The sequence below is a fragment of the Pelodiscus sinensis genome, chromosome 24 (assembly GCF_049634645.1).
Source record: "Pelodiscus sinensis isolate JC-2024 chromosome 24, ASM4963464v1, whole genome shotgun sequence".
Lineage (NCBI taxonomy): Eukaryota > Metazoa > Chordata > Testudines > Trionychidae > Pelodiscus > Pelodiscus sinensis.
In genome coordinates, this window is record NC_134734.1 from 23,114,825 (window position 1) to 23,129,699 (window position 14,875).

At 64.8% G+C, this 14,875-nt stretch overlaps 2 protein-coding genes across 2 annotated transcripts; both read left to right on the top strand.

The window, feature by feature from the left end:
• Positions 1–62: 62 nt before the first annotated feature.
• Positions 63–5,966, top strand: LTAP1 (lipid transport auxiliary protein 1). The gene is made up of 7 exons (XM_075907571.1): positions 63–218; positions 1,617–1,718; positions 2,590–2,707; positions 3,955–4,008; positions 4,678–4,844; positions 4,995–5,053; positions 5,620–5,966. The coding sequence occupies exons 1-7, from the start codon at positions 150–152 to the stop codon at positions 5,816–5,818; spliced, it is 768 nt and encodes a 255-aa protein (XP_075763686.1). The 5' UTR covers positions 63–149; the 3' UTR covers positions 5,819–5,966.
• A 2,265-nt stretch (positions 5,967–8,231) lies between these two features.
• CFAP141 (cilia and flagella associated protein 141) lies at positions 8,232–11,172 on the top strand. Its single transcript, XM_075907572.1, has 4 exons — positions 8,232–8,368; positions 9,293–9,333; positions 10,196–10,325; positions 10,874–11,172. Exons 1-4 carry the CDS (start codon positions 8,291–8,293, stop codon positions 10,973–10,975), a joined length of 351 nt encoding a protein of 116 aa, XP_075763687.1. The 5' UTR covers positions 8,232–8,290; the 3' UTR covers positions 10,976–11,172.
• The last annotated feature ends 3,703 nt before the right edge of the window (positions 11,173–14,875 follow it).

Genomic DNA, 14,875 nt, shown 5'->3' on the forward strand with positions numbered 1-14,875 from the left:
GCGCGCCTCTCTGTGGCCGGCGCCGCGTCACGTGGGGCCCGGCGCGCCCCGCCCGCCCGGCCTTCCCGCCCGCCCCGTGGCACGTGACGGTGGCGCACGGCGGCCTCAGCGGCCGCCATGTTGTTGCGGGGCCCCGGGCCGGGCCGGGGATGGCGGCGTCCGGCAGCAACTGGCTCTCGGGGGTCAACGTGGTGCTGGTCATGGCCTACGGCAGCCTGGTGAGCGCGCGGCCCGGCGGGGGGGGGGAGAGCCTGGGGGGGGTTCCGGGGGGGATCCCGGGGGCGGGGGGTGAGAGCCGTAGGGGGGATCCCGGGGGCGGGGGGGGGAGCCGTGGCGGGGATCCCGGGGGTGGGGGCTCGAGCCGTAGGGGGTGGGGTGGGGATCCCGGGGGCGGGGGGGGGAGAGCCGTAGGGAGCGGGGGGGAGAGCCTGGGGGGATCCCGGGGCGGGGGGGGGGAGAGCCGTAGGGGGCGGGGGGGAGAGCCTGGGGGGATCCCGGGGCGGGGGGAGAGCCTGGGGGGGATTCCGGGGGGGGATCCCGGGGGCGGGGGCGGGGGCGGAGCCGTAGGGGGCGGGGGGGGAGAGCCTGGGGGGATCCCGGGGGTGGGGGGGAGCCGTAGGGGGCGGGGGGGAGAGCCTGGGGGGATCCCGAGGGTGGGGGGGAGCCGTAGGGGGCGGGGGGAGAGCCTGGGGGGATCCCGGGGGTGGGGGGGAGCCGTAGGGGGCGGGAGGGGGAGCCTGGGGGGGGAGAAGCTGCCATCTCTCCACTATCCCCCCCAGAGGAAATGTGTGTGGGGGGGGGGCGGGTGCTCAGAAATGGCTCTTGCAGGCGGCGCACTCCGGCTCCACGTGTGCTGAAATGCAGGGAGGGAGCCGCGATTGTGCCTCACAGCTCTCCCCGATGCCTCTGGCCAGCCAGAGACTTGTCACACTGGAGCTGCAAAGATCAGCTGTGGGAGAGTATCGGCAGCTGCAAGCGTTAGGGATGTTCGATGTCGGTTAACTGAATAGTCGAGTGAATTCTTATCGGTTACTCGATTATTCTGTAGTCCCCGGGGGTGGGGCCAGCAGTCCCACTCGCAAAACGTCCCCTGCCGCTCCGCGCTGCTGCCGCTGCATCAGAGCTGGTCCCCGAGCAGAGCCAGTTCAAAAACCAGGTCCCCTCACAGACCAGCTGCCTGTCACCCCGTGCTGCTGCCTCTGATACAGGGGTGCCAGCAGCCCCTCTCTGGGGCAGGGTGGGTGTCTGAGCTCCTGGACCAGTGTGAGTTGGAACTAAGCCGGGCTGCTTGCCCTCCTATTTCCTAATAACCCTATAACTACAGAGCCGCAGCAGGGGTCGCAAGCCAGGACTGAGACAGGCTGCTGGCCACCCTGCTAAAAAATGTACTAGTGGGGCAGGAGGAGAAATGCGTGTCGTCTATAGCATTAGCCTGTAAGGTTTTGCATATCAGTTCATCCGTTAATCAACTGTACTATTACATCCCTAGTAGGCAGAAATCATTGCAGATGGGGGGAGACAGGGTCTCCAGGGCAGGCATGGCAGGTGGCCTCTGCGGTGAGTATTTTTGGCTCTACCGGGTTGAAATAGGTTTTCCTTTCTCTGTCCTTAACTAGGTGTTTGTGCTGCTGTTCATCTTTGTGAAAAGACAGATCATGCGCTTCGCCATGAAGTCCCGCCGGGGACCCCATGTGCCGGTTGGACAACACGCCCCCAAGGTCTGTTTGTGGGGTTTAGCTGGAAATGGGGTTCTACTTTTCAATTTGCTTATTTACATAAAGCCTAGTGTGAATTGGTGCTTTCTATTTTTGTATGTTGCAGTGGTTTCCCAAGCTAAACAGGGCCAGGTGTTCTTAGATGGGAAACCTTCAGGGAACACCCAGGCGCTGCACGAAATGGCCTTGGCACGCCTTTTCCTTATGATTCATACTGAACCCGATGCTCCAGCCCGGAGCTAAGGAATGCCCTGTTCCTTGAGGATACCAGCTTTTTGATAAATCTTAAGATCAGTGCTCTGACTAAAAGACTCTGTGATGTGCTTTGCAAGAGTCGAAACATTAGTTGTGGTGTTCTGGCTAAAGGAGAGCTCTGCCAGCCATTTCTACATTACGTGTGCTGCAGCAGCTCCGCTATGGTGCTGTAGCTATGGCCGTGTAGAGCTGGAGCGCCGTGACTGACGGGGGGCAGGTTCCATTGCAGGAGGAGCGACGCCTGTCCGGTGACAGGTGAAAGCATTCTTCAGTTGGCTTAGCTGTGCCTCCACTTGGGGCTAGGTTGCTGTAACTAGGAGCTCCGGTGTGACTTTTTGGCACCCTGAGCACCATAGCTGCGCTGACGTAGCTTTTAAGAGGACGCCAGGCCGGATAGCTGTGCTCAGACTCGGAATTCTCCTTGCATGTGGGAGTCTTCGCTTCCTGGAGTAAATGGTTGCACAGTGTTGCTTTGTATTGTTGAAGTATTGCTGCATCCCCTGCCTGGGAGTGAGTGCAGCACAGCCTCTGCCTATTGGGATTCCTAACTGCTTTGGCGCCCTTTGGGAAGGAGGGTGCTCTGGAAATGTCAGACGCTGTTGTTCTCTTCTCTGGACAGGACCTAAAAGAGGAGATTGACATTCGCCTGTCGAGGGTACAGGACATTAAATACGAACCCCAACTGCTAGCGGAGGATGATGCCAGGCTCCTGCAGCTAGAGACACCAGGAAGTCAATGTATTGTGTTTTCTAAATATATGCACCCTAACTTATTAATGAGCACGGGGCGGGGGGGTGATCCAGGGCCTCCCTGTGCACCATTCCCAACCTCCATAGTGCAGCCGTCATCCCTGCTGCTGCTCTCAGAATCTGGGAGTTACCAAGTTACATCACTAGCTTTTGAGCCTCTCAGGCTCTTCCCGATACTGCTCCGGCCACGCAGTACTGCTGTGGCCACTGCAGTACTGCTGTGACCACAGTCCTTCCCTGAGGTGCAGGGGGCACTGTGGCTGGGTGCGCATGGTGGCCATGCAGCCTGCCACACGTTACTCTGCTTGGTCAGGGATGGGGTTGCAGCCTGCCTCGTTTTTTCTGTTCAAGCTGGGGAATAACCTGTAAGGGGTGGTGGTTCCCCTCTACCATATTGCAGTGGGAGGCAGCCAGACCCTATGGCAGGGGTGGGCAATAATTTTTGATGAAGGGGCCACTTCAGAAATGTTTCAAGTGGTCCCAGGCCACCCTGGAAGGGGTGGGGCCAGGACGCTTCCCTGCCCAGAGACCCTGATTGGTCTGTGGGTGGGGGAGCACGTAAAGTCTTTGCTCCTGTCCCACCCCGAGAGAACTGTCAACTGTTCTGAACAGGTGCCCACACCCCTGGCGGTGGGAGGAGACTTTGAACACACCCCCAGCTGCTGGGTGACTCTACATGCTGAGCCCCTTGCAGGGAGGGAGGGAGGAGACTCGTGTGCTTCCCCTGCCCCCAGGTTCTGATTGGCCTGGGGGCAGGCGCGAAGTCTCTTGCTTCCAGCAGTTAGTCAGCTGCCAGGGTTGACTCTAAGCACGGTGCACTACCCAGTCCCTAGGCCCTGATTGGTCTGGGAACGGGGGAGTGGCAGGACCTCCGCGGGCCGGATCAACCCACTTGGCAGGCCGGATCTGGCCCACAGAGGCCCTTTTGCCCGCCCCTGCCCTATGGTGTATAGCTGTGCGGGCCACCTCTGCTCTGACACTCCAGACTTTATCTTTCTCACCAAGCAGACCAGAAACCCCTAGACAAAGGAAACTGAGTGTCGGTTCCCATTCGTGCTGCATAATCGGATTAGTGTCGTTCTGCGATTTGCACGGGGCTAGCCGCGTTGCCTGCTGGAAAGCTCAACAGAGTAATCTCCTGTTCACGCAGCCCCCAGTTGTGCCAGCTTGCTGGTGTGTGTGTGTTTGCTTTCTCCAGACCATGTGGGCCTCAGCGTGCGCATTGTCTTTTCCAGGTTGCTATAACTACTTGTACAGAATGAAGGCACTGGACGCAATCAGAGCATCTGGTAAGAAAGAGCCTTTAGATGGGCAGCTCGGTGGGTTGGGGATTTGCCCCTGGAGCCTGGGCCCAGAGCTTTGTGCTGGTACAAGGTTCTTGGCCTGGGGGCTGCAACCATATTTCTAAGTGCGAGGGGTTCCCAGCTAAGGAAATGGGGTGGAGATGTTTCCAAAAGGAAAAGGTTGAGAACTTCCGTGCTAGAACATGAAAACCAGTAAGTGACCCAAATAAAGCGAAGTGGCAGTTATCTGATGGGGTCAGTCAGTGTCCAAGGAGAGTCAGATACAGAACGTAGCAGAACAGTAGCCATTCCTTCAATAGCACGCTGCCCGGCTCTCCAAACGGACCCTGCACGCTTGTGTGTCGCTATCGGGAGGGGGCTCCCAGGTGGGGATACTTGGCCTTGATATTCTGAGACTCCCCAAAGTAGTAAAGGCTTCTTCAGATTTTAGCTGTAAAGTCTCTTTCCCGTGCTCCCTTTTGGTGCAGTGATTTGCTGTACTCTGTATCCCAGCTTCATTCTCTCTGCCTGCGGCAAGAACCTGGTCTCTGCTGGATGGTGCCTCCCTCAGAAAGGCAGAGCTGCCGGCAGAGGAGTTGGTTGGCTGGTTTGGGACTTTGGCTCACACTCTCCCCAGCCCGTCACTGGCAGCATTGTGTCACTTTGGTTTTCCAGAGATCCCATTTTACACAGAAGGCCGACACCCCCAGGCCTTAATAGGAAAGAATTTCCATGCTTACCTGTTGGAGCTGAGAAATTCCAGCACTCCGTTCAAAAGCATCCGCAAAAGCTTGATTGACACCCTCTTGGATGGCTATGATGTTGCACGCTACGGGACAGGGGTGAGTGTCAGCGGATCTTCTCTTCGGTCTTTCCTGGAGCCAGGCCTTGCGCCCAGTTCCGCTCTGTTCTGCCCGCTGCCGTGCGCGGGACCGAGGGACGTGCCCACCGGGAGTCCAGGGTCTGTAAGATGCTCTTGTGTTTGTGTTCAGGTCTTTGGCAAGACGGAGTATCTGAAGTACCAAGGTGCACTGACTGAGCTAGCAAACATGTAAGTTTCACTGGCCTTGGGCACGTAACACAATGCGGGTGTTTAATGCCCAGGCCTTGGTCTGCATGGCAGCCAGGCGGAGGGAGCTGTGGTTGGTGAAATTGTGCAGTGTAAGGTTCCCAGCTGTGTGCAGCTGGCTGTGTCAGTACAGGGCCTGAGAAGGCAGAGGCCAAAACCTGATGGACTAAGAAGTGTCCCCTTTAAGAAGGCCCCCAAAACAAGCCCAACCCAGCGTTCCTGGTTCTTTCGTTGCTTTGGCAGGATGGCAGGCAGGCTGCCAGGGAAGACGTCACTTGAGACCCATGCCTCAGAACTGGCAGTTCCGTCCCGGTTTAGGAGTGACCTGGGGCCTGCAGCCCGGAGCAGCCGCCATGGCTTCTGGTCTGTTTCCTTCTGCTGTTCATGCAGCCCTGCCCCTGCGTGTCCCTGACCACACTGGGCTGGACCTACCCCCATAGACTTCACTGAGTGGCACATTCCACTGGGCTCCTTGCAGTCTCTGTTTGAGCAGGAAGCGCGGCTCTCTGCTCCCGGTGGATTCAGTACCCTCCCCTTTTTCTCCCCAGTATCAAAGCGCGAGGAGGCAGCAGCCAGAGGCAGCACCAGTCAGCCGCGAAGGACCTCACGCTCTCACCTGAGGTCTCCAACCCAGCCACGATCCAGGTCACCTACCTGCCTTCCAGCCAGAAGAGCAAACGTGCCAAACACTTCCTGGAGCTGAAGAGCTTCAAGGACAACTACAACACACTGGAGAGCACCCTGTGAGCTGCGGCGGGAGCACTGCTCCTGGGGCCTGCCACCCAGAGCCCTCGCTGGGTGGGGCAAGTCACTGGGGGCTTTCGGCAACAGTCCGGGGCCAGGCAGCTCGGGACGGTGGGAGCCACTGGCCTTGTGGCTTGCTCACTGCTGCATGGAGTTGGATTGAACTGCGAGATAATGGCTGGAGGACCTGGCCACAGGGCAGGAGGCCCTCTCCAAAGCTGCGTCCAGGCTGCAGAGCAGGGAGAGGACCAGCAGCCAGCATGGGCCTTGTGGTCGGGCTCTCGAGGTTGCAGACTCAGTCCCTCTTCCGTGGCCGGTGTGTCTCAGGAGCCCCTAGCCCTGTGACCAGACCGTTTGAGTAGCTTTAGCGTATTTGTGAGAGACGCTGCGCCTGACCGCGATGCGACGGCTCCATTCACGCTGCCAGGACTCCATCGCTCCCAGCCCCGGCTTGTGGGCCCAGCCAGTGGTGGTTTCAGTCCCTCCATAGAGCTGCTGGCTGGTCTGTCCAAAGGATCGATGCCTCGGGGGGTTCATTCTCTCTGCAGCCAGGGGCCTTGGGTCCCATCTCCTCCTCCCATCCCTGCTCGTTGCCAGCCTGTTGCACTTGAATTGCCCGTTAGACTTGGGCCGGGGGGACTGATACCTTGAGCCTGTTTAAACCCCAGGAGACAGTAAAGTGAGACGCTAATACCCTGTAGCCTTGTTCTCCGGGGGCGGGGGATGCCTGCTCTTGGGGGGTGAGGGCAGCCTGTCCCCTTGGCAGGATTGCGGCAGCTGCTGCTCACAGTCTCGCACACCCTCCAGCTGGGTGACAACTTCCCCTGGTCCCTCCCTCTCACCAGCGCCTCATGTGCCATTTGCCATGGACTCCCTCCACTCCCCCAGGCCTCTGAGGGAAGGGGCTGGAGAAGGAGCAGCTCCCAGGCTGGGCAGTTCCCCTGCAGGCTGCATATGCTGCGGGCAGGTCCCCTGGGCTTGGCCGGGGCCTGCCCTGGCGCTCAGGCCTACTCTCTTTTTAAATTGCTGTTTAATAAAAGGAACGTCCCCAGAGGAAGCTGCGTGCTCTTGCTGGCTAGCGACACGGAAGAGAGAGACCCAGCCACACACGCACACACACCCTGTTCCGGGGCTGCATATGCAGCGCTCGACAGCTGGAGCCTTGGCCTGGCTGCTGCGGGGGTCTGATCCCTGGGGACGGGGCGGTGGCTCTGAAGCGGAGAAGGGGCAGGGGCTCTTGTTTTGTAGGTGGGGAGCACCTCGCCGGGCATCCTACAGCGTGTGGGTCGCAGAGCTGTGGTGGGAAGACCTGGGGTCTGGCTCCCTCTCCCGTTCCCTGCACCCCCTCTTGGGGTGGAAGGGAGCCCTGGCTCGGAGGGGGGCTGTTGGTTTTTGGTGACTCTGGCATCTCAAGCCTCCAGGCCTTGCGCTGTGGGCATGTGAGGATGAAGCAGCACCAGGGGCTGGCAGCCTGCAAGGGCTGGGGTGACTTGGGGGCACCCCCTGAGATTCCTTGGCCACAGCCCGGTGCTGCTGTGCTGTATTTCCTGCCTTCCACCGCTCTGCTGCCAGCGAGGGGAGGGCAGCGCCGTTGGGTATGGGCCTTTGAGCTGCAAGCCGGGCTCTTCGTACCTTTCCAGGGCTGCATGCTAGGGCTTAGGGCGCGCCTAGCTCCTGCGGGCCTGGGGGGAATTCAGGCTCTCCGGGCGTGTGCAGGCCACGTGGTGCTCACTGCACTGGCCAGCGCAGGCCGTCCCTGAGTCCAGCCCCCCCCACGGCCAGTGCAGAGAGCTTGGGGTCCACGGGCGGGTGAGGTGCAGCAGAGCTTGCTGGGACCCAAAGGCCCGAGCCTCCACTGCAGGGAAAGGTGGCACCCACCGTCCGTCGGCTGGCGCCTTTGGGTGCGGTCCCCAGGTAGTTTGCCAACTGCCACAAAGCCCTTCAGTCGGTCCAGCTGTGGCTGACCCGTTTGGGGATCGCAGTAACCATTAGTCTCTGCGGCCCTTGCGCTTGCTGGGTGTGACAGGCCTGCGTCCTGGCCAGGGCAGGGAGCGGCTCTGCCGTGTGCCTGTGCACTGCGTGTGGCACGGCCACTGCACCTGCTCCGCCAGGAGCCTGCCCTTGGGGACTTTCACTGGCAAAGGGGGCCCCTTTCCCAACTCGGCAGGGTCCGGCCGGGGCGGGTGAAGCTGGCTCCCTGCGGCAGCAGGAGGGATGGTTCTAGGGCAGTGGGCCCCGGAGCTGCTGCAAGAGACCGGAAGAGATGCGGGGCGGGTTCCTCTGTCCTTGCCCTTTCACTGAGTGGGGGACCCCGCAGCTCCTGGCCAGCCCCTGTGGCCGGGCACCTGATCTCTGCCAGGCAGCGAGGCTCACCAGGCGGGGCCTCCCTCTGCGTCTCAGTTCTAGAGCGCGGGCTGCTGCCATGGTGACCAGGGAGCCCAACGGCCACCACAGGCCACCCTCTGCCCCGGGACAATGGCACCTGGCGGGGAAAAGGCCAAGGGCAAGAGCAGCAATACCCCCTCGCTGCAGCAACTCCTGCGGGAGGAGGAGGTAGGGCTGGAAGGGGGGCCGGGGGGGCAGGGGGTCGTTGAGGCATGGAGCCGGGGCCCGGGGGGAGCAGCTGGAGGTACGGAGGGGGGCAGGGCATGAAGCTAGGATGGGGGGGGCAGAGGGAGGCAGGAAGGGAGCCAGAGCGCGGAGGGGGTTGTTGGGAAAGGGGGGCCGGAGGGGGCAGGGGGTCGTTGAGGCATGGAGCCGGGGCCCGGGGGGAGCAGCTGGAGGTACGGAGGGGGGCAGGGCATGAAGCTAGGATGGGGGGGGCAGAGGGAGGCAGGAAGGGAGCCAGAGCGTGGAGGGGGTTGTTGGGAAAGGTGGGGGAGTGGGTCATGGAGCCAGGGCCCTGTGGGGGAGCAGCCAGAGTTACAGCAGGTGGGGGGCAGGGCATGGAGCTAGGACCTGGGGAGGGGCAGAGGAAGGCAGCCAGAGCGTGGGGGGGGGGGGTCATGGAGCCAGGGCCCTGGGGATGGGCAGGAGGGCAGCCCCTGCTCTCTCAGAACAGTGGAGGGGAAGGGGGCGGCCTGGGAAGGCCAAACTGGGCCTCCTTAAGGCCTGTGGGCCCCCTGGGTGACAGGAGTCCAGGGGGCTGTGGGGTGCGGGGCTCACCAGTGTCGTAGAGGGAAGAGGCTGGTGTCCTACCACCTTCCCCAGGGCTAGGTTCTGCCCACGGCCGGAGCCCCGGTTTCCTCTCCTCGTACCCCAGTCCTGAGCGCGGGTACCCGATCGCCCCACACCGAGCCCTGCCCTCCCCGGGCGTGGAGAGCGCCCCCCGCAGAGCTCCCTCAGCCCTGCTTCCCTGCCCGAAATGGGAGACCCCCCTTTCCCTCGCTGGGGCCGGGGGGTTCTGCCTCCCAGCTGCGGGGCCGGCCGGGCAGCCGTGGGAGCCGGGCAGAGGCTGAGCCTGGGTTCTGCTTGCAGCTGACGAAGAAGGCGCTAGACTACGAGAAGCTGGTTAAAAGGTAGCGGGTTTGTGCTCTGGGTTACTCGGCTGGAAGGCCCCTCTGGGGATAGGAGCGCCCTGCATGCCTGGCTGCAGAGCGAGGGAGGGAGGGCTGCAGTGGGGCAGCCCGATGACCTTGGCCTTCCCACACAAGTCCCCACTCCGTCCACCACCCCAGGGCCTCCCCGCATGCGCAGGACCAGCCTGAGCCCCCTGCTGCCCACCCTCATGGGGTGGCCTCTGAATTTTTCCATCCATGTGTGGAATAACTTTTGTTCAGTGCACAGAGGCATGTCCAGCTGTGCACCACCACACCCTGCTGGCTGAGTGCCCAAACACTCAGCTTCCAGGGAACACTGCCCGAGGCAGGCCTAAGACCCCCTGCCGCCTGCCTGCTCATGCAGGGGGGCTGGGCTGGTCCAAGCCACACTCCCGAGCCCTCCCACCCACTCATGTCCTGACCCCACCCCCAGTAGGGGGTCACACCCCACTTCTTGGCAGGAGCGAACAGGGCAGGGCTAACAAGGGGAGCGTCTCTCTCCCTGGCTGGGGGCAGCTGGAGGAAGCGGATGGCCAGCCCGGGGCAGCGCCCGGAGGGAGAAGGGAGCCGCTGGGTCCGGGCTGGGTGTGGCCACTGCTGCTATTACCCTTAATCATTGGTTTTAAGGCCATTTGGGCTCCTCCTCCCTCCCCCCCGCCCCGAGGGCAGGGACCTCCCCCGCACCCTTGATCCTGCCCATGGACAGCAGCAAGGAGGCGCAGTGGGCATAGGCCGGGGCTGATGGCTGTACCGGCCCCCCCCCCCGCGCCATGCCCCTCTGAACAGAGCTGGGGCGGGCGCTGCCGGGCGCCCGTCTCAGCCCCTGGCGTCTCGCCCACAGCTGGGCGTGGGGCACGGTGCTCTGTGTGCAGAGGGAGAAGCTGGAGAACCGGGTGCTGGTGAAGTCCTGCCAGAACCTGCGGGCCGGCGTCGCCGAGGAGCTGAGCTTCGCCCACCAGGCGCTGGTGATGGTAAGGCCGGGCAGAGCGGCGGGCGCCGGGCCGGGGGGAGCCTGGCCCCTGGACAGCCCAGCCACCACCGGGCTGGGAGCCTCTCGCACCAGCTGGGCACCGTGAGACCGGGGCTGGCGGAGATCCCCCAGCTCCACCCACTCCCTTGGCTGCCCCAGCCTCTGGCCCAGCGGGGCAGGAGTTGGCTCCTGGGGGGTGGGATCAGGGCCGGGGGCGGGTGGACTTTGTAAGCCATGGGGGAAAGGCCCCCGAGCCAGCGGCCTGAGAGCCCAGCCTGCTGCCTGTGCATCCACCATCCCGCAGAGTGGGCCTATCCCAGGGGAGGGAAAGGGCCCCTCTGGGCCCCCGCCCCACCCGGCAAGCGCCAGCGGGGTCCAGACAGCTGCAGTGCGAAGGGGGATCCCCAGTGCAGGCTCAGCTGCAGCCCCGGTGGGGGGGGAACCGGGCCCGTCTCCTTCCCGCCGGGGGGGTTGAGTGGCCTGCGCAGGCGAAGGGGCCAGGCAGGCAGTGTGGGGGGGCCACTCACACAGCTCTGGGGCTCCCCCCAGGTCCGGCGTGCGGCCCTGCGCTGCCTCCTCCAGCGCGAGCACCTGCAGCACCAGCAGGAGCTGAACCGCCAGGGCAAGTCTTTCTACGCGGAGAGGCTGTGAGCGCCCAGCTCTGGGGAGCAGCACCTCTGCCAACGCCCCCTGCAGCCCAGGGCTCCCTGGGACCGCGGCGTGAGACGCGCAGGCCTGCAGCTGGCCAGCCCCAGAGACGCCAGCCTTCCCCACGGGCCAGACGGGCTGCTGCTGTTTCAGAGACGGCGTCGAAGGCGCCCGGGCGTATTAAAGTGTTGAGCAACGCAGAGTAGCCTGAGGCTCTGGAGAGAGATGTGAGGGGGGACGCAACAGGAGACATTTCGTAGGCCCTGTCTTTGCCCCCCACCCCGGGTCACACAGCCCTTTGGGCCTGGAGCTTTCCAGCGCCCTGGCAGCAGCGTTATCAGCACTGCCTCATGGGGAAACTGAGGCACAGGGCCACAGAAGGATCTTGCACCAAGATGTCACAGCAAGTTAGTGGCACAGCTGGGTATAGAAGAGCCTTGGTGCCCAGCCTGCCCTAACCACTAGACCCCACTCCCCTCCGAGCCAGGGACAGACCCCAGGAGCATTGGCCCCCAGCCCCCCACTGTAACCACTGAACCCCAATCCCCTCCCAGAGCTCTTGAGAGAACCCAGGAGTCCTGGTCTCCACGCCTCACCCTGAGCTGGGGACAGAACTCAGGAGTCCTGACCCCAGCCACCTCCCCTGCTCTAACCACTAGACCGCACTCCCCTCCCCAAGCCAGGACAAAACCCAGGAGTCCTGGCCCCCATCTCCTCGCGCTGTAACCAGAAGCCCCCTCCAAGCTGGGAATAGAGCCCTGGAGTCCTGGCTCCCAGCCTGCCCTAACCACTAGATCGCACTCCCCTACCCAAGCCAGGACAGAACCCAGGAGCCCCGGCAAAGGGAATTCCAGGAGGCTCCTTGGCACCAGGTAGCAAGTTGCGACTGCAGCCACTGGGGGGCGCCCGTCCCAGCGGTGACGCGTGGGTGACACCCGGTGGCCAAGTGGGTTCATGCGCTGGGCGGAGAGACTGGGGGGCCTGTCCGGGACACGCCAGCGTGGGGTGGGCTTAGCTAGAGCTGCGGGGAGCCGCTGCCCAGGCCAAGGGCAAGGCAGCCGCACCCCCAGCCGGTGCCCAAGGAATCCCCCGCCCCAGGAGGCCTCGGCTAAGGGAAGGGATCGGGCCCGGCAGCCGCTGGCTGGAGGGATGGGGTGGGAGCGGGGAGGGGAGGGTCCGGCACGAGAGGCAGCGTGTCTGGGCACATGACACAAGCACACACGCGTGTGCACTCACGCTCCCTGGGGAGAGCTGCACGCCCAGGTGCCACAGGCTCACGCAAGCCGGCGCGGCCCCACCTCACGCCAGCCCTGGAGCGCCCGGCCCGGCCCTGGGGGCACTGGCCGGGGCAGGAGATGCCAGACAGCGCTGTCGGGGGGGGGGGGAGCAAGGGGATCCCCATCTGCCCCCTCACCCCACCCACGAAGCTCTCCAGTGCGGCACCACGAACACCCCTCCACGCAGGCTCACACCTGCCAGCCGGGACCCGTCCCAGCAGCCCCCCCGAGCCGGCCCAGGGCCCCCGCTGGAAAGGGCAGATAACGAAGGGGGGCGTCAGTATTTAGCGCTGCTGATCGCTCGGCCTGCGCCCGGCTGCTGGGTCTGCCCCTTCCCCCGCCCGGCTGCTCCCCGGGGGTTCCCTGCCCTGTCCAAGGACGCGCCGATTCGGCCGGTCTGAGGCCAGGAGGCTCCCGAGCGATCAGCTGGCCCGGCCGGGGCAGACACCCCCTTTCGCAGACCAGCCCGGCTGGACGCAGCAGGCCAGGCCGGGACAGCCCAGCCCCGGGCATCGTTCCGGGGGCTAATTACAAATCTGCTCCCTCGTGCGATGCCCCTTTACACGCCAAGGTGAGCGCCAGTCCCTTCGGTCACCCCCCAGCAGCTGCCCCCCCCGACACGTCCTGGGGCCCGGCTCAGCCCAGAGCAGCCGGGAGGGGCAGGTTGTGCTGCAGAGACCTGAGGGGCCAACTGAGGCAGGGTGGGGGCCTGCCAATGGGGGAACAAGGCCTAGCGCCCCTGAGGACACTCATCCGGGGCCGGGGGGCACCCTGCTCCCCATGCCTGCCAGTGGCTCACAGGCCCAGCATGGCACTGGGGCGGCTCGGCCCGCAGCCTGGGTTTGGGGTGGGCGCGACCAGTGCGGGGGCACCAGAGAGTCCATGGAGCGGCACCGCCAGGCCTCACGCGACACCCCTGGCCACAGGCTCGGGGCAGGGCTGAGCCGGGGGTGCTGCCTTTGCCCAGCCCCTCCGGCAAGGGGCCGGACCCTGCGGAGCTGATCAGCTGTTCACCCCCTGGCCCTGATCACGGACGTTGCTCTCGCTCGGGGCCAGGCCCCCAACACGTGGTCCTGAGCGGCCCCCCCAGGGCGGCCTGCCCCCCGCTCTGCCGGGCCCCGACACCGCCCGCCCCGGGGCCCGGGCTTTGCCCTTGGCTTCGGTGCCCCCACGCCCGGACACGGCGCGGAGCCCCGCCCCCCGGCCCGACCTTGGCGGCTCCCCGCCCGAGGGGCCGTCAGCGCCCGCCTGCTCAGCGTATTGACAGGCTGCGCGGGGGCCGCACGCTCCCAGGAGGGGCCTTTCATTAGCGCGGCTGTCAGCTCCCATCAGATCAGCCCCAGGGACATGCGCCAGGGCCCATGCGGTGCCCCCCTGCCCAGAGACCCTCCCCCCGCCTGGGCTGGGCTGCCCCGTCTGCCCCCCTTGTCCCCTGCCCTGCCGCGCCGTGTCCCCAGCCTGCCTTTGCCCCCTCACCGCATGGGGGGCAGGGCAGGGGGATCCGGGCCTGGGGCTCTGCATTTCCTGTCTCCTCCTCCTCTCTCCCAGCCTGGCAGGGGGTGTGCGAGGCCCCCCAAGCCCTGTTCTCCTTGCACATCTGCACCAGCCCGGAGCAGCTCCCTCCCTCGGCCAGCAGGAGGCGGGCACAGCCCGCCGTAGGAGCTCCATGCTGGGGCTGGGGGGGCAGGGGCCCCGAGTCGCCAGGGCCGAGGCTGGGGGGGGGCAGAGCGGTCTCCATCTGGGCCTTTCCCAAGGTCAGCGTGTCCCGCCGCGGGGAAATCTCCATCAGGACCCAGGGATCGATGCGCCAGCGTGTCAGCAGGAACTAATGGGCCGCACGCGGGCTGGGCCATGGGGAGGGGCACCCCGACACCCCGGAGTCACCCCAGCCCGGAGACAGCCGGGGAGCACGGCCTGGAGGGTGGGCCTGGTCGCAGCCGGGCGCAGGGGCAAACCCAGGGGAGCTCCCGGGGGGGGCCCTGCGCTCCGGAACAGCCCCCCCCTTCGCAGCTGGGCAAACAGGAGCACAAGGGGGAGGGGCTGGTCCACAGTCACTCACTTGGCCCATGTCTGAGATGAGAACCCAGGAGTCCTGGCTCCCCCCCCCCCCCCCCATCCAGCAGACCCCAGACTCAGAGCCAGGACAGCCCCAGGGAGCCCTGGCTCCCCCCCCCCCCCCCCCCCCATCCAGCAGATCCCAGACTCAGAGCCAGGACAGCCCCAGGGAGCCCTGGCTCACCCCCCCCCCCATACAGCAGACCCCAGACTCAGAGCCAGGACAGCCCCAGGGAGCCCTGGCTCCTGCCCCGCCCCCCAACCAGCAGACCCCGTCCCTGCACACAGGTCTGTGGCTCCCAGCTCAGAATGGCTCCGCTAGGGGCTCCTGGCTGGCCTTGGCACTGTCCCTCCCTCTCACTGCCCATACTTTCAGGGATGCAGACCCCACAGCCCCCTGCGGGGTCCTCTGGCTCATCAGAGCTCTGCCCCCCATGACTCAGCTAGCGATGGGGGGTGCCAGCTCCTGCCCACTGTGGGGTCCCCTGGCCTATGGGCACTCTGGCCCCTCCCCGTGACCCGGCTAGCAATGGGGGGCCAGCAGTACCCTCGGCTCCGAGCGACCAGCCTG

Coding starts and splice junctions, on each gene's coding strand:
- CFAP141 (XM_075907572.1), top strand. CDS start 8,291: ATGGCACCTGGCGGGGAAAAGGCCAAGGGCAAGAGCAGCAATACCCCC. Junction 9,334..10,195: donor TACGAGAAGCTGGTTAAAAG/GTAGCGGGTTTG, acceptor TCTCGCCCACAG/CTGGGCGTGGGGCACGGTGC. Junction 10,326..10,873: donor CCCACCAGGCGCTGGTGATG/GTAAGGCCGGGC, acceptor GGCTCCCCCCAG/GTCCGGCGTGCGGCCCTGCG.
- LTAP1 (XM_075907571.1), top strand. CDS start 150: ATGGCGGCGTCCGGCAGCAACTGGCTCTCGGGGGTCAACGTGGTGCTG. Junction 4,845..4,994: donor TTGCACGCTACGGGACAGGG/GTGAGTGTCAGC, acceptor GTTTGTGTTCAG/GTCTTTGGCAAGACGGAGTA. Junction 5,054..5,619: donor CTGACTGAGCTAGCAAACAT/GTAAGTTTCACT, acceptor TTTTCTCCCCAG/TATCAAAGCGCGAGGAGGCA.